This window comes from Chanodichthys erythropterus, chromosome 5 (assembly GCF_024489055.1).
Source record: "Chanodichthys erythropterus isolate Z2021 chromosome 5, ASM2448905v1, whole genome shotgun sequence".
In the NCBI taxonomy this organism is placed as follows: Eukaryota; Metazoa; Chordata; class Actinopteri; order Cypriniformes; family Xenocyprididae; genus Chanodichthys; species Chanodichthys erythropterus.
This window is the reverse complement of record NC_090225.1, coordinates 5,311,053-5,330,177: the sequence shown is the minus strand read 5'-3', so window position 1 is coordinate 5,330,177 and position 19,125 is coordinate 5,311,053. Positions and strand designations below refer to the sequence as shown.

Genomic DNA, 19,125 nt, shown 5'->3' with positions numbered 1-19,125 from the left:
TTATTTTGTGTGTATTTGACTGTTTAAGCACAATAAGCAGCGAAAAATAACTCAGTACTGAAAGGCGGCTTTATGTGCACTCACTTTGGGTGTGAGAACAAAAATTGAAAAAAAGTCCTGTAAAACCAACAATATTCATCTGGAGCAAATGAAAGAGTGAGTGAGGGGAGGTGGGTTTGTGTGTCAACTTGCTGTTGGAGAGATGAGAAACCAAAGCTGGTATCATGATCTATTCTGCGGAAAATTAGTATTGGAAGCATTTCAGATATTTCAGCAGTGATATGTTTCGGTAAATCTATATTTCTGAAAACACTACATTGCACTTTATTTATTATTTCAGATGCATTTTTAAAAGACATATATATATATATATATATATATATATATATATATATATATATATATATATATATACTAGACTATATATAAAATTCAACCTGCCAAAGTGGCTAGTAGGAGTGTAGGAGTGACTGTTACATGCCACTGCTGAAATCCACCCACATTTGTCAAGCCCTGATTACAACCCCCAAACATATAAACAGAAGAGAACATAATTTACTCATGACTTACATTTTGTGTTCTCTTTACAAGTTATAATTATAATAATGTCTGAATGAAACCAATCAGGGTCCAGATCTGGACTGTGCTCTTGCTAATTAGGCAAGGCAATTTTATTTGTATAGCACATTTCATACACAATAGTAATTCAAAGTGCTTTACATAAAGAAGAATAATAAAAATAGAACATAAGGAATAGAAATAACAGTAAAGACAGAGAATTTTGCCATCTGGATGGATGAGCTAGGAAGTCTTAGGGAGTTTTTTTGTTGTTGTTGTTGTTGTTGTTGTCCATCAGAGTGGATCTAAACGGATCTATCCATCAGAGCAGATCTAAATGGATCTTCCTCACATGACAGGACTGCTACCTGTTAAGACACTTCAAACTGATCTCCCCTTTTGCCAATTAGTGAATGCTAACAAATAGCCTGGTTCAATCCGGACAGAGACAGCCTCATCTTTCTTTGGTAAACAGAACCCATATTCCCTGACTGAGACAGGATACGCATCTCTCACTGGGCTTTAAATTCTAAAAAAGCAACATCAGGACAGCCAGGGGAATAGGGTCAGCCAAAAATACAGCATACACATGCCGACAGAGATAAATGTATAGATGCATGTACGCAAAAGAGACAAACATTAATCTAATGCATGAGAGAGAGAAAAAGTGAGACAAAAAATACTTTAAAAAAGTACAAATAAGAAAAATAAAATAAAAAAAACAAGACACACACACAAACTCTCTGACCTGAGACCGTAGAGCACAGTCCCATCAGGATGCAGACGGATCATGCGGTTCTTCACTGTGACCCCATGAACAAAAGATTTCTTGTCGTTTATGAAGTAAGTATCAGGCACCCAGAGTTGATCAGCCACTCGGTTATCCAAAGTAAGATTTAGAGGGATCCCGGTGTAGGACAAACGCTTATCGCGCCAGGACTGCTGGAAATACATGGTGATGGTATAGTCCTGAAAAACACACACAAAAATAAATGATTAATTTACAGTTCAAAATGAAGACCAAAAATATTTGGACTCTTTCTGGTTGTCAAATGTTGGTGGATCACACTGACTTCAAGTGCCCCTGGAAAACTCAAACCTCCAAATCAGGCATTCATTATTACAAAAAGTCATGCATTCAAGTTGGAAACAAAACGGGGAAATAATCAAAAATAAAGCAAAGGAATCAAGTTGAGAACAATAAACCCAACTACATCTGAATTCAAAAGGATGAGAATTATTCATTTTTATCACTCATTTATACATGGTATAAAAAGTTAATGTTTGTGTTACATATAGCAAACTATAAAAGTTGACTGATTAAATGCTAATTATCATCTATTCCGTATCATTAAAATGATTAAAATACAGCATGTAAAACTTGCAAAATCATTCAATATATTTTGCTACATTACAGTATTCGCAACAGCCTACTGTAGCTTTCTGCACACTGATCTCTATAAAGATATATTATATAATGACATGAAAAAGTATGTGACCCCCTTGCAGAATCTGTGAAAATGAGAATTATTTTAATAAAATAAGAGGGATAATAAAAAATGCATGTTATTTTTTTGTTTAGTACTGTCCTGAGTAAGATATTTTACATAAAAGATGTTTGCATTTACAAAACAATAGCTGAATTTATTAAAATAACCCAATTCATAAGTATTTGAACCATTGATTCTCAATACTGTGTGTGGTTACCTGATGATCCACGACTGTTTTTATGTTTTGTGATGGTTGTTCATGAGTCTCTTGTTTGTCCTGAGCAGTTAAACTGAGCTCTGTTCTTCAGAAAAATCCTCCAGCTCCTGCAGATTCATCAGTTTTCAAGCATTTTTGCATATTTGAACCCTTTCCAGCAGTGACTGTATGATTTTGAGATCTGTGTTTTCATACTGAGGACAACTGAGGGACTCAAACACAACTATTAAAACAATTATTCAAACATAGACAAACATTAAACACAAAGAGCCGAGGGGTGAAAACTTTTGAACAGGATGAAGATGTCCACATTTTTCTTATTTTGTTTAAATATCATTGTTTTTCATTTAGTACTGCCCTTCGGAACCAACAGAAGATACTTGCATGTTTCCCGGCAGAAAAATTAAGTACAATTTACCTTGATATTTGAATTCAAAAGTTTTCACCCCTTGGCTCTTAATGCATTGTGTTTCCTTCTGGAGCATCAGTGAATGTTTGAACCTTTTGTAATAGTTGAGTTTGAGTCCCTCAGTTGTCCTCAGTGTGAAAAGCTGAATCTCAAAATCCTACAGTCACTGCTGGAAAGGGTTCAAATATGCAAAAATGCTTGAAAACTGATGAATCTGCAGGAGCTGGAGGATTTTTCTGAAGAACAGAGCTCAGTTTAACTGCTCAGGACAAACAAGAGACTCATGAACAACCATCACAAAACATAAAAACAGTCGTAGATCATCAGGTAACCACACACAGTATTGAGAATCAATGGTTCACATACTTATGAATGGGGTTATTTTAATAAATTCTATCTTACTCAGGACAGTACTAAACAAAAAATAACAAGCATTTTTTATTATCCATCTTATTTTATTAAAATAATTCTAATTTTCACAGATTCTGCAAGGGGTTCACATACTTTTTCATGCCATTGTATATTATAGATAGCTATAAATAAGTATAACACAAATATATTATCTATTATAGATATATTATACAATGTTATTTACTGTATTTTATGCCCCATCCAATGTCACAACACTTTGCAACTCATGTATCATGTAATTTTCCAATCATAAATATGACTTAGCTCAGTCATTAATGTGCTCTGAATTTGTAAGTATGATATTTCCGTCTCCGCTTGAAAGGCACATCATGTCCATATAGTTTATGAGATAAACTTCACCATAACACCTGTGTGATCTTGAGGAGAACTGACTTCACATATGCTTCAAATCACCCTGAGACCAGTTGGTTAAGTCACTGCAAAACAACTCAGAAAAGTGAAGTTTGTTCTGTGAAAAGCTCTATTGCTGTTTGTTTGTTTGTTGTGCTTTCAGTTCACTAATTTCACTTGATATTGAAAGATCTTGAGATTCTCAATAGCAACTTGTGTGCGTTACTTTAAGAGAGCAACCATCCATCTGTGTTGTTTCATTTCCCTTTTTTATTCAATTTAATTTTATAATAATTTATAATCATTAGTCATTTATGCAGTTAGATATGATTTATCATATGATTTATCATTTAATAACTTATTTATATTATCATTTGATTTATATAATTTATCTTTTAATTATTTATTCATCATTTTATTACCATTATTATTCCTTTTTGTCATTTAGTTTTTTTATTTTATATTACTTATTATTTTACGCGCTCTTGCAATGCTTGCTATCGTTGTTTAATCTTATTATTGTGTGGTTTCACTGGATATTTGTCTTCATGAGTAAGAGAATGTCTTCATTTCAAGGTTCTTAAAGTTACAATTCAAAAAAATTTTAAAGCAGTAATTGTTTTGAATGAATGAGGCATTTATATAGCGCTTTCCTATGTACTACTGTACACCCAAAGCACTTTACAATCATATCAGGGGTCTCTCCTCATCCAGCGCCAGTGCGCAGCATCCACTTGGATGATGCGACGGCAGCCACAGTACAACGGCGCCAGTACGCTCACCTAGGGTTGCAAAATTCCAGGAACTTTCAAAGCTGAAAAATTTCCAATGGAATTAATGGGAATATATGGGAATAAACAGGGAATTTGCAAAATTGCAGGTTAGCCTATAACAGGGTACTTAAATGTAGTTGAAAATAACATCTTGCAACATAATTTTGGTTAAAACAACCATATTTAATGCAATTTTATCCTGCACATTCCTCACACGGCACACTACTTACTGCAGGGCTATTGAGGACACACCCCCTGCATGCACTGTGCTTCCCCCAGTCCATAACGTGCACATTTGATCAAAAATACATAAAAAAAAACGGTAATATTGTGAAACATAACTACAATTTAAAATAATGGTATAATAATTGATATACATAAAAATATAATTTACTCCTGTGATAAAAGCTTTTCAGCATCATATCTCCATCCTTCAGTGTCACATGATCCTTCAGATATCATTCTAACATGCTAACACAACTGTTTCCAAATAAATAACATGTTATGACCAAACAAAATGTCATTTGTTTTAAATTATACATTTTATAAAAATATTATAAATCTGTATAAATTTCCCAAAATTTCCAATTAATTCCCGTAAATTCCAATAAATTTCTGTTAAGTTTCCAAATTGGAATATTTCCAAAATTCCCCAGGTTAAGTTCCCTTGGAAAGTTTCTGGAAATTTACTGGAAACTTTCCACCCCTTTGCAACCATAAGCTCACCACACACCAGCTGTAGGTGAAGAGGAGAGAGAGTGAAAGAGCCAATTCAATGGATGGGGATTATTAGGAGGCCATGCATTCTCTGTAAAGCTGCTTTGAAACGATATGTATTATGAAAAGCGTTATATAAAAAAATGTGAATTGAATCGAATTGATTGGTATGGGCCTATGGAGGGAATTTGGCCAGGACACCGGGGTTACACCCCTACACTCTAAAAAATGCTGGGTTAAAAACAACCCACGTTGGGTTGAAAATGGACAAACCCAGCGATTGGGTTGTTTTAACTCAGCGGTTGGGTTAAATGTTTGCCCAACCTGCTGGGTAGTTTTATTTAAACCAACTATTATTTAAAAATTGCTATAGCTTAAAATGAACCCAAAAATAGTTGGGAAATTAAAAACCAGATGCAATTAGAGACAACAATAATAGACAAAAGCTGAATGTTTATTAATAAGCTTTAATATTTTATTAATATAAATGTAATAGTTTAATAGTTTATTAATATAAATGTATTAATAAGCAATTTAATAAATGTTTATTGTTTAATAATTATTCATTGAACATTAATAAATGTTCATTTCCAACATACTTTGGGTTAATTTTAATTAAGCAATACAATAATTTTTAAACAATAGTTGAGTTAAATAAAACTACCCAGCAGGTTGGGCAAACATTTAACCCTACTGCTGGGTTAAAACAACCCAATTGCTGGGTTTGTCCATTTTCAACCCAACTTGGGTTGTTTTTAACCCAGCATTTTTTTAGAGTGTACTCTTTACGAGAAGTGCCATGGGATTTTTAATGACCACAGAGAGTCAGGACCTTGGTTTAACGTCTCATCCGAAGGACGGTGCTTGTTACAGTACAGTGTCCCCGTCACCATACTGGGGTGTTAGGACCCACACAGACCACAGGGTGCTGGCCTCACTAACAACTCTTCCAGCAGCTACCTGGTTTTTGCTTTGTTATAATAACACTTGTTGGATTTGTAATGTTCAGACAAAGTCTGAGCATTAAAACATACTGTACACAACTAATATTATTCAATAAACTGTTCTTTTTATTAGTGATTGACCGATATTGATTTTTTATAACCGATACTGATACAGATTATTTGCATGTTTATGTACCCGATAACCGATATGCAGAACCGATATTTATTAACTGTTATACTTCTGTTTTTGACAATTATTACAACACAAATGAGCTGAACAAACCATTTTATTTATAACAATCACTCCCTCCTTGCATACAAAAAAAAAAAAAAACTTTACTGAATATGTATTCAGTAAAGTAATGTAAATATAATGTAAAATGTAAATGTAATATTAGCTGGAATATATAACATTGTCAGGAAAGTAACAAACAAAACGGCATACATCATTGCATTTTCCAACAGGGGTTATTATTTATTATGTTTTGTCGGTCTAGATCATGAAATGCTTTCTGACAAAGTGCTGTAACTTATCTATGCATTTACACAAAACTATAAATTGGGCTACTCAACCGCGATCGCGTGTGGAGATATTAAATAATTTCCACAGAGCTGCATTTATTTAGATTTGTATTAACTAAATAATGGTTATGTAGTAAATCAAATGATTATATAATCTAATAAAGTTAAACAGCACTTGCCAGGTGGCATTTTATGATCTAAATTTAATCTAACGTTAAATCATGAAATGCCAACTGACAAAGTGCTGTTTGACTATAACTTAATCAACCGCGATCGCGCATGGAGATAATAAATAATTTCCACAAAGCGGTAGGCTATATTTATATGTGTATTAGCGAAATAATTGTTATGTAGTAAATGATAATATAATCTAGGGTGTTTAGACAAGATAATCTTGTCAAAAGTTTCATTCAGTGGCCGTGCTTAAGCCTCCTGATCATCCGTCAGTTGCTAAGCAATATGAACGAACTTTTTCTTCTAGACTAATGGTGAGCAAATACAACAGATAGAGAATTAAATTCAGCGCTTTTATTTTCAACATGCACTCATTCACGTCTGTTTTATTTAATTCATGTAAAGTTACGTCTTTATTGGGGCAGGACATGACGAATTACACTACGTGACTCAATGAGTTCGTCTCAATTGTTTAGAAACAAGCTGCATAAATTATATAAACTATATCAGGAATTTATGTCTCAGATCTCATTTGTGCATGTCTGTTATTTTAAATAAAGTTGATTAATTAAAGCAAAGCAAGTAGAACATATACTTTACCTGTGCACTGAGTTGTTGTTGACTGATCTCCTCAGACGGAGGAAGTCTCAAAACGGCCACAAGATGGCGCCGTAAATCGGCGAATCTGATATTACAAAACCGGTACCCGATTATGGAAAAATGCTTAAATATCGGGAAAATATCGGTAAACCGATACATCGGTCGATCACTACTTTTTATCATCATCACTTCATCTTCTGCTTCTGCTCTTCCCTGCCTTTCTCAGTCAAACCCTCAGGCTGACACAAAACTGTTAATACTGTTAAAACACTGGATAAGACTTGTTGTTAACAGGTTTTGGGTATTAGACAAGCTCTGCTGTATTTCTGATGTGTGGAGGATTCTATCCCATCTAACATTTTGGCATTGTCAGTAGGTAGTCAACACGACTTAACAATATGAAATTCGTTTTTTATTAAATTATAAGTGTAACTTTAGTCTCAAAAATGTGCAAATCAAAAATGCTCACAACATTAAAATTGTGCGTACTCTCAGTGATTTTAACAGCGAAAACATGCACACTGCACGGTTATATGCAAACGCCCCACTAAAGAAAATGTCACATGCTAAAATTTATCACTGCTATCCATCTCATTTCCTTTTCCGTCTGCATCTGTAATCTCAGGGAGGGCATCTGCATCCTGCTTTGACATATCAAAGTGGATGTCAACCACCTCGAGGCTGAGCTTGCCTTCCCATCAGCCAAGCCCTGCATCACCCGTTTTTCTCAGCTGAAGGTCAGATAGCCACTGCCTCCAGATGTGTAAAAACACAAAGCATCATCTAAGATGACAAGCTCTCCTTTGCAGACAAAACAACAACATTTGAAGAACTGTGTGCTTCATTATCCACAGTGTAAGGAAAATAAAGTTGCTTTGAGGTCAAGTTGAGTTAAATCACTAACTTAAATGAAAACAAATGAGATCCCGTTCCAACAGTACATCCATATTTCAAACACTGGTCTGCTCTCAGTAATTGCCTCTTACATGACTGTGCACTTCATTTAGGTTTCTGTGAAAAGAAAAGGGTCTCTTAAGAACCCAAATGTGTTGGGACTAACTGTAAAGTCAAAGGTTAGACTGAAAAAACGAAGTCATTTGCACAGAGGCTTCTGCTTTAACTCCATCCCCCCAGCCGCCATGTTTCTCAGCTGAATAAGTGGTGAAGCAAATTAAGTTAAGTTCCATTAAACCAACATGATAAGTGAGAGTGAATGTTAAACAGACAGAGTGGATTCGCCCTGCTTCTCAGAGACACTTACAAACCCCTTTAAAACAATCACAGCGTCTGTTTTATGTCTGATGGCAGAAAACCTTGTAAAGCTAATGAAGTCCAGAAACAACTTTATGCAGCTTTAAAAACCAACACTGAAAAAAGCAAAAGAACTCAACTAGCTTCATTATCATCTCCTATCATCACTATCATCTCACATCTAATAAATCATACAGTGGAGATTTAGAAAAAAATTGTAAAATTCACTTTTTACCCTTAAATATTTTCCTTGTACCTGTCCATGTTGTCATTATTGCTGTGACCAAAACAGGACAGCTGCATCACCCACAGTTTTAGGTTAGATGAAAAGCATGAAATTGGTGCTGAAGTCAAACAGGATAAGATACAAACTGTGTAAACACATAACAACAAATTAAAGAGTTTATCTATCCTGCTGTAGCACAAAAAAAATAATAATAATTTTGAGAATAAAATCAATTGAATAAATCCTTTTAAAAATGTTAAGTAATTTCTTCCATCATTTTCATAAGCATTTGAATAGTGCAGTAGATCCGGATATTTGCCCCTGTGTTTTAGGGTAGTAACAGTCATGTTTCTATTCTTAGCAAGCTTGTTTGCTGCAATGCAGTAAATTTGATCCTGTCAATATTAACCAATGGAATATGCAACATTTTGCAGTAATGAAAGAAAAAGCAGAGAGGAAAATTGAACATGATTTTGATTAATTATTCTCCATATGTGTGATGTTATGAAATGTTTCAGTTGCTCTACTGAAGGTTGTAGGTAGATTCTGTCCCAGCATTACTGCTTCTCCAGACTCATCTGGACTGCAAAGACTCGGTTAAGATTCTTCTCAGAGCACACACACACACAAACATTATCCAGCCCAGTTGGAAGATTTAAAAAATGCCTATGGAATCACTTCATAACATGCATCTCATGCCTTTCTGAGATGATGTACTGTATGGACACATGACCTTAAAAGGTTAGTTCACTCAAAAATGAAAATTCTGTCATTAATTACTCACCCTCACGTCGTTCCACACCTGTAAGGCCTTCATTCATCTTCAGAACACAAATTAAGATATTGTTGATAAAATCTAATGGCTCAGTGAGTCCTGCATTGACAGCAAGATTATTAACTCTTTCAAATACCCAGAAGTCTACTAAAGACGTATTTAAAACAGTTCATGTGACTACAGTGGTTCAACCTTAATGTTATGAAGTGACGAGAATACTTTTGTGTTTCGAATCAGTGGTTTGGAGCGTGTATAAAACTGCCTAAGTCACATGATTTCAGTAAACGAGGCTTTGTTACAGTGTTTCGAAATGTTTTGAAATTTCTATGGTTCACGTGACTTTTGCTGTTTGATACACGCTCCGAACCACTGATTTGAAACAAAAGATTTCATTTAAAGCTTCATGAAGCAGTGTTTTGAAATCACTAGAAATTGTTGAATAAAGTCATTATTTTGTTTTTTTGGCACACAAAAAGTATTCTCGTTGCTTCATTAAGGTTGAACCACTGTAGTCACATGAACTGTTTTAAATACGTTTTAATGGCTTTCTGTGTATCTGAAAGTGTTACATTTTCTTGCTGTCAATAGAGGCCTCACTGAGCCATCAGATTTTATTAAAAATATCTTAATTTGTGTTCTGAATATGAACAAAGGTCTTATGGGTGTGGAATGACATGAGGGTGAGTAATTAATGACAGAATTTTCATTTTTGGGTGAACTAACCCTTTAAACTGAAAAATGTAAATGCTACTGCTACTGTGATTGTAATGATGGGTCAACAGCGTGAGGATCCATTTGCAGCGTTTATTTAAAACACAGCAAAGTGCAAACAAGGGCAAGGCAATAGCGTAAACAGGGACAGGCAGAGGTTGTGGCAGGCGGCTAGGAGACAAGATCTTACAACAGGCAAGGATCAGGGTAGGCAGCAGAGATTCACAAAGGGTAAGCAGTCCAAACGGCAACAGATAAACAGTCCACAAGGAAACCTTTAGAAATGATCACCTAGGCAAATCAAGACTTCACAGTGTGTGAGTGTGTGTGTCTTAAGTAGTGTGAGTGTGATGCAGTCCAGGTGCGTGTGCAATCAGTCCCAGGAATGAAGGCCTATGGGTAATGTAGTCCGAATTGGAAGATGATCAGAATTCAGGTGACGGCTCCCTCCGCCGGCCGGGAGGAAGAGCCATGGGAACCGTATTCGTGACAGTGATCTTGTTAAAAATAACAGGTGTTCTTTTCTAACTTTGGGATCCTTCAGGACAGACAGATGATACATGCAGGTTTGCCCATATTTTACACTTATTGTTAGTTCTTCTGTCAGGATTAAAGGGGTACACTGGCAAAAATGGGCTTTCAATAAAACTTGGTATTTAGTAGAAAGGTAAAAAAAACAAAACAAAAAAAAACAAACTGAAATCGCTGTTACCTAACTAGAGAAAACAAAGGAAAAAGGCTGTTGTCTTCCCTTTGGCCAAATAGGTAGGAAAACTTCAACACCCATAATGTACTTGACATGTTGCCATCCAAGGTCACTCCCACCAATCAGAAATTGAAACACTTACCAGAGTCAAATAACACCTTGCTTTAGTAGGAAATATTTCTTAGCAAACTTTTAGTTATAATAATGTTGACTTATATTGTTCCCAGGTGTAAGAATTCAAAGAGTAATTTATTTGACATGAAGAAGATTGCCCCACATATAGAGACCACCATGTGGACATCACATGACCAGCTGTATACAACAAATCTAATAATAATAAGTATTATTATTATTCATATCATTATTCGTTTTACATTTTAATTGATGAATTCATTGTTAATTATTATTATTATTATTCAAAAATAAAATTTTAATGATTATAATAACTAATAATTATAATGATTTTTTAAAATTGAGGATGGTTTTGAGTTCTGAAACATAATACCAGCACTCTAAAAAATGCTGGGTTAAAAACAACCCAAGTTGGGTTGAAAATGGACAAACCCAGTGACTGGGTTGTTTTAACCCAGCGGTTGGGTTAAATGTTTGCCCAACATGCTGGACAGTTTTATTTAACCCAACTATTGTTTAAAAATTACTATATGGCTGGCTTAAAATCAACCCAAAATAGGTTGGAAATTAAAAATCAGACAGATAATTACTAGAGGCAACAATAATAATCAAAAGGTGAACATTTATTAATAAGCAATTTAAAAAATGTTTATTGTTTAATTATTATTCATTAAACTTATTAATAAATGTTAATTTATTAAACATATTAGTAAATGTTAATATCCAACATACTTTGGGGTCATTTTAAGCAAGCAATACAGTAATTTCTAAACAATAGTTGAGTTAAATAAAACTATCCAGCTGGATGGGCAAACATTTAACCCAACCACTGGGTTAAAATAACCCAATTGCTGTTTTTTTTTTTTTAGAGTGATGTATTTGTGACTTACACTTTTTTAAAATACCATGATTTCTTTTATTTCAAAAGATAAAGGACATTTTTTTCTCATACACGCCATAACTACTCTTCAGACATTAAGTGTGCCATCCCATGAAGATGACAACATTTCAGTGTATTCATGTGAGTGCAGCAGAAAAGCAGAGAAAGCGAATACCGAATCAGAAAGCGAGAGAAATGTGAAAGAGAGACAGTATGGGTGTGCCTCAGGTTCGCTAGGACAAATGCCTCCTTCAGCTTCTATTATTAGAAACAGCTGTTGCCCCTGACAACCACTTAAAATCATCACTCCAGCACCTCAACTTCTTCACAAAGAACCATGACACACACAAAACAAAAACACAAACACAAATGCTTAAGCAAACGAAACATCACACACATATACACACAAATGGAGGCCATACCTATCACAGTAACACACCCTATCTCACAGTGCGGTCTAAAATGAACTCATTTCTCTGTGCCCAACACACTGAAGACTTCACAGAGGAACAGAAGAATAGAGGCTGAGAGAGAGACACTCACTTGAGAGGGACACAACAGGATTAAAAGTAGCGAATAGAAGAACAAAGATTGAAAAAGAAATGAAACTATTAGGTCAAGGACAAGGAAAGCAGGGAAGAAAAATCACTAGAAAACAATCTGATTTGGTTTGGTTCAGCTTGCTGCAGCATTAAAGTCCGTATGAATTTAGACTTTGTTTATTTAGGCAAACCTTAGGAAATTATATGAATCAACACAGGACCTGAAGTATAAATGCAGCATTGTGGGAAAAAGAAATGCATATTGATATATGATTGCATAGGCACATCCCAAACCAGAATAAAGCTAAACCAAATGCAAGTTTACTGAATCAGTGCCTACATACAGTGCTTGACATTAACTTTATTACTCACCAGCCAGTGTGAGCCACTTTCCAAAGTTACTAGCCACTCAGCATTTTCAATGGACATAATTTTGACATCAATAGTATTGATGTCAAAATTATGTCCATTGAAAATGCTGAGTGGCTAGTAACTTTGGAAAGTGGCTCAATACCATGGGGAAAAACTGCCATATAGATATTTTTAATATTGTAATATCATAATTTGGCAGCAGGAATATTAAGCAGCTGTCACTTTAAGACCTGACGCACGGATCCAATATTCTGTTACGGTTTACGTTCACTTAAAACATAACTAACTGTGTTTACGTGAATACTCACCAAGACCAGCATTTTGACATTATTTAGTGTGTATTTGACTGCTTAAGCGCAATAAGCAGTGAAAAAGAACTAAATTTACCACTAAGAGGTGGCTTTATGTGCGCCCACTTTGCTATGGGATTGCACAATACGTGCAATCCCACAGCAAAATTTAAGCCCTGTAACATCAACAATATTCAATGAGTGAGTGAGTGACGGGTGGCGGGTGGCGGGTTTGTGTGTCAACTTGGTGTCAGAGAGATGAGAGAGTGAGAAAGCACAGCTGGTATTGTGTATCTATTCTGCAGAAAATGAGTATTGGAATTGTTTCAGATATTTCAGTATTGATATGTATCAAAAAACTATATTTTTGACAACACTACATTTAACTTAGTTTATTATTTCAGATGCCTTTTTAACAGACTAGAATTGCAAAATGCATATGTTGGGGTGTAACAGTATACAGAAGTCATGGTTTAGTAAATACCACGGTTTTGGTTCGGTATAAATTATTTTGGTATAATAGGAAAAGGTCACACTTTAGTTTAGGGTCCAATTCTCACTATTAACTAACTATTAACTACAACTTTTGCCTCAATAAACCCCTAATTACTGCTTATTAATAGTTAGTAAGGTAGTTGTTGAGTTTAGTTATTGGGTAGGATGATGGGATGTAGAATATGGTCATCCAGAATAAGGCATTTATATCTGCTTTATAAATACTAATAAACAGCCAATATCCTAGTAATATGCATACTAATAAGCAACTATTTCATAGTGAGAATTGGAAAAATTAAAGTTTTACCAGACAAAGGAACAAATCCACAATGCTGTTTCTTTTCATTCATTTTGAACAGACATTAGTATCTTGTGGACTTTGTTTCGGTCTTCTGCTCTTTCATAGTTAGCAAACAGTTTTGTATTACCACACGCGCCCCCTTCTGGATTGTAGTGTGGATCACCTGTGACTGACTGTATTGGTCGTCTATCTGCATGAACAAATACATGTACCGTTACACCCCTGGTATATGTATATTATTTATAAAATTCAACCTGCCAAAGTGGCTAGTAGGATTGGCTATACAAACCCGATTCCAAAAAAGTTGGGACACAAATTGTACAAATTGTGAATAAAAAAGGAATGCAATAATTTACAAATCCCATAAACTTATATTTTATTCACAATAGAATATAGATAACATATCAAATGTTGAAAGTGAGACATTTTGAAATGTCATGCCAAATATTGTCTCATTTTGGATTTCATGAGAGCTACACATTCCAAAAAAGTTGGGACAGGTAGAAATAAGAGGCCAGAAAAGTTAAATGTACATATAGGGAACAGCTGGAGGACCAATTTGCAACTTATTAGGTCAATTGGCAACATGATTGGGTATAAAAAGAGCCTCTCAGAGTGGCAGTGTCTCTCAGAAGTCAAGATGGGCAGAGGATCGCCAATTCCCCAATGCTGCGGTTAAAAATAGTAGAGCAATATTAGAAAGAAGTTTCTCAGAGAAAAATTGCAAAGAGTTTCAAGTTATCATCATCTACAGTGCATAATATCATCCAAAGATTCAGAGAATCTGGAACAATCTCTGTGCGTAAGGGTCAAGGCCGGAAAACCATACAGGAATGCTACTGTAATGGCACATCATTGCATTCTGTTTTTATTTATTCACAATTTGTACAGTGTCCCAACTTTTTTGGAATCGGGTTTGTACACCACTGCTGAAATACACCTGCATTTGGATGTCGAGTCCTGCCTACATATATTGGTTATAATTATCCAATATGTTTTATATGTTTTATATATGTATATATATATATATATATATATATATATATATATATATATATATATATATGTATATATATATATATATATATATATATAGGTTAACATTATCCAATGTCAAGTCCTGCCTACATACATTGGTTAACATTATCCATATATATCATTAAGCTTGCATGGCCTAAGTGATGTCAGCAGAAAAGGGAAGATTATATATTAGTTATTATGAATGCCCAGTTTTTCTTTAAAATAACCTGATTAATATTATAAACACCCATTTTGTTTCTTTGGAATAAACTGAATTAATCGTTTACAACAAGACTGATAAAGTAAACAGAGTCTCTGTTTCTGAAGTCCACAACAGTTGTTTGAAAAAAACACCAGCATTATGCTGCAGCCAAGAGTCCACAACTCACATCAAGTGTCTTTTACTGCAAACTTAACACTGCAGTCACGACGTAGTGAGCGAGGGCAACTGAGGTAACCAGCAGTGTACATTAACAATCAATGCAGAAGCGTATAAAAGCTGGCTATGAAGCTGTGGCAGCACTGAGAACAGCTGACCTTCTGCAATATTCTTAGGGGAGCTGAGGTAGATTATCTTAGAGTTTAATGCTGTTTCTAAATTGGCTATTTAAATTCGGGTTTTCTCACTCCTCCGCCAAATCACCTTCCGCAGTGCTCTCTGAACCTGTGATTTTCTGGGCTATAAAAAGCAAAGAAACAGAAAACACATCTGTCGATATCTGCCGCTTCAATCCTGAAGTGTTATGAAAATCACATTGGAGAGTATGTGTCTGTTTATTTCAGACAAACAAAGAGGAGAAAATAGGATGAGAGAGTTTACTTGGAGACAAATGCAGTTCAATATCTGATTTTCTAAAAGCACTTGGGATGCTCTGATATTAAAATTCTTGTCGATAGCAATAAGCTGATGATTACTTTCATTGAATGGTTCATAACCAATAAGTAACAGTTATTAAAATTATATCCTTAAATGTATAATGTCAAACAAAAAAACAGCCTAGAAATAAATTAAGAGTTTTAAATACTACAAGTAAATTCAGGCATCACATTCTAATATTCAGAATGAAAAACAATATTAGTGTTTCTAGATTAAGTATGTATTACATGCAAGGTAATCTAGATGAAAAAGTTAAGAAAAGGAGCATACACAATTATATCTGACAATATATTCAACATCAACCAATAATTAGAATTTTTTTTTTAAATCTACAAGATGTATGCTGTTAAATTGGTAACCTGCTATTTCTATTTCTACCTGATAGAACCTTTAAATTTAGCTCTGTAGGTGTAACCTAATGAATTTAGGTTGATTCAATGATTTTAAATAGTATGAAGTTGAATAAAATCAATTTATATACCACATAGATAGAGTTGCCACATGAATCACATTTTCTCCCTGCCTACTTACTTAAAAATCACAACAGATTTTGATGTAACTGCATATTTTTAATGCTAGTCTCTGCAGATACACAAAAATGATAACCAAACTTGACTTTTGCTCACATCACATTCAAGCAAATCTAAATTAATTCCGGTGAAATTCACCACTGACCAGTATTAAAAGCAATCATGAGAAGCTGATTAGATAAAGAACTTCAAAACAGAGCATAAGAACATGCTACAATATGCCAGGTCCTTTCGACAGTAAATTAAATCAGCCAAGATAATCAACTCTACATTATAAATCATAACTTCAATCTCTACAATAATTTCTGGGATGGTTTCTTTTATCCTGACTTTGCCACAAGGGAGAACACTGACATAAATTGGTCCACGTGGTATTCCTGCATACATTTAACCTGATCACATACATGTTGAATTTATTTTTAAAAGTATATTTCTAGAAACAGAGAATTTCTATAAAGAGTGAGTCCTGAGGGAGATGCTGCAAATGTTAACTATCTCTCTGCTGTGCCTCACTTACTCCCCCCACCATGTGTCCTCCCTGAAAGGCCTCCAACTCTGTAAAATAATTTATGTATGACAAATCACCACAGAAATGGCTTTTGTTGAGGCCCACTATCCATAATTCACAAAAAAAGCTTTTTCCAGCATGAGCAATGTGACACCTTGTCATAACAAAAGTGACAACCTCAACCTTAGACCTGAGTATCCTAGAAATCCCACAGAGTGCATCCATCTTCAGAGCAGAAGTTTATTTCAGAACACAATTTACTGTTATTCTTACAACTATTTTATCATTTTAAAAAGAAAATGATTGGAACTAATCTCCAGTCCACGGCCATCATCAGTGGGACAAGAGCATAGACATAATTCGCATAGACACAGCCATGAGTGAGAAGCACAGAGTCCGCCATTTCTGTATCCTCGCTGTAGCAGCTGGAGTTGTCCAATGTCTGCGCCAAAGAGGCATTACAAGAGTTGTGTTTTGGGACATCGTGGGTTAAATTTCATTTTCGATGGAAATGTCTCAAAGAAAATTGGTCTTAATAGCAGTCATTTGTGTCAATCATTTTGCGCCAAACTGCTTCACAAACGAGGGTCTTTTCAACGACTTCGGTTCGACTGTAGTCTGAACACCGCTACTGACAATTTCTGAAATTTTCAGTGCGTGAGATTGTCCTGTTTTGTTGTTGCCCATGTTCTGGCAATCTTTCCTACACTGGTATGCCAGAGCATGAGCTCTTGAAGCTCCACCCTCTTTTTGAAAGGGGTCAGGAGAACCAGCTCATTTGCATTTAAAGGGACACACAAAAACGGCACGTTTTTGCTCACCCCCAAAACGTGGCAAATTTAACATGATATAAAAAATTATCTGTGGGGTATATTGAGCTAAAACTTTAAATACACACTCTGGGGACATTAGAGACTTATTTTAAATCTTTTTTAAAAGGGGCATAATAGGTCCCCTTTTAAGGGGAAGTATGTAAGATTCTTAATAGGGGTTAAACGGATCGTAGTTGATTCGTGATCCATATGGACCAGGGGTCTCATTTATAAAGCGTGTTTTTAAAAGCGTTTTTATAGATCACAACCTTTGCGTGGGAACTGGCGTACGCACAAAACGAGGCTGGAAACGTGCATACGCCAGTTCCCACGCAAAGGTTGTGATCTACAAAAAACAAACTTAACGGGAGAATGTGTGCACCTTTAAGCAAACTTTGAGCCTTCCGTACACACATTCTGGAGACAGAGCAGTTTGGCGACACTGATGGTGAGCTGAGGGACTGACAGCAGATGAAGGAAAACCGCCCTGTCAGGCGCTTTGACAGATGCATGCGTTTCCTCAGCACAAAACATTCATTCTACGGCTATATCCTTATCTGTAAATGTTACAAATTCATGCAAGCATTTCCGTTTTGCATAAAGGCTCGTCCTGACAGTCTGCGTTAAACTTCAAACTTTACTGAATGAGAGCCGTCGCATGCACCCGCGTCAGACAGACGAAACGCGGTAGAGAGGGATATTCAGCGCAAAAATATTCATTTTGCTGAAATATCTGTTGTTTAAAGTTAAATTTAGATTTAAAAATCAACATCATTCAAGTATTTTATAATAGTAGTAACTGTAAAGGGATAACAACATGTAATTTAAATGTAAGAAGTTTCTTATAGACTATTTACAGGATAAAGAAATGACAGTAACAGGTGATTGTGTCCAGCAGAACATTTATCTTGCCTGTTGTTTAACACTTAGTTTGTGTTTTTCTTTATTATCTTTATTACTATCTTAATTTGTAATGTAGAGATTTACACTACATTCACAATATACAGTGCTTAAGAAATGTATTAGACCTCTGCCACCCAATGTAAGGTTTGTGCCACAGCTGTCCTAAACTATCAGTATCACCAAAATCATTTTTTATGTTTCTGTAATGGTTAATCCACCAGCATGTGTTCTTTAGTCACAGCAGTATTTCTAAAGCTACAATATGTCTATTGTTGATATCCATGAATTTTCGATTTTACTGTTTTACAAGAAAGGCAGAAAAAAAGTAAAGCACTTTATAGTTTTTTTTTTTTTTCAGATGCCCAATTACAGTCAATAACACCAGAGACTGTTAAGTTTTTTGGGGGATATTATGTGTGAATAATGACTGTTTCAGTTTGTTATTTGCCTAGGCAATAACATTTTTAGTTTTAAACAAGTTTTGAAAGATTCATGTTCAGATGTTCTCTCTTTATTATGACAGGTAGTCTAATAAATTTAGCACTGTATGTTTTCATAGCATTCAATTGACACATTTGTTTGAAGTACATTGGGCAGGATGTGCAATAATGTGTTTTTTTGTAAAAAA

At 35.0% G+C, this 19,125-nt stretch overlaps 1 protein-coding gene across 1 annotated transcript in view; it reads right to left on the bottom strand.

Moving 5' to 3' along the window:
• gabrb1 (gamma-aminobutyric acid type A receptor subunit beta1) overlaps nt 1-19,125 on the bottom strand; it is a 37,909-nt gene that overhangs the window by 16,100 nt on the left and 2,684 nt on the right. The window contains exon 4 of the mRNA XM_067385746.1: nt 1,307-1,527. Within this exon, the coding sequence (XP_067241847.1) occupies nt 1,307-1,527 (221 nt within the window). The remainder of the gene's footprint in view (nt 1-1,306; nt 1,528-19,125) is intronic.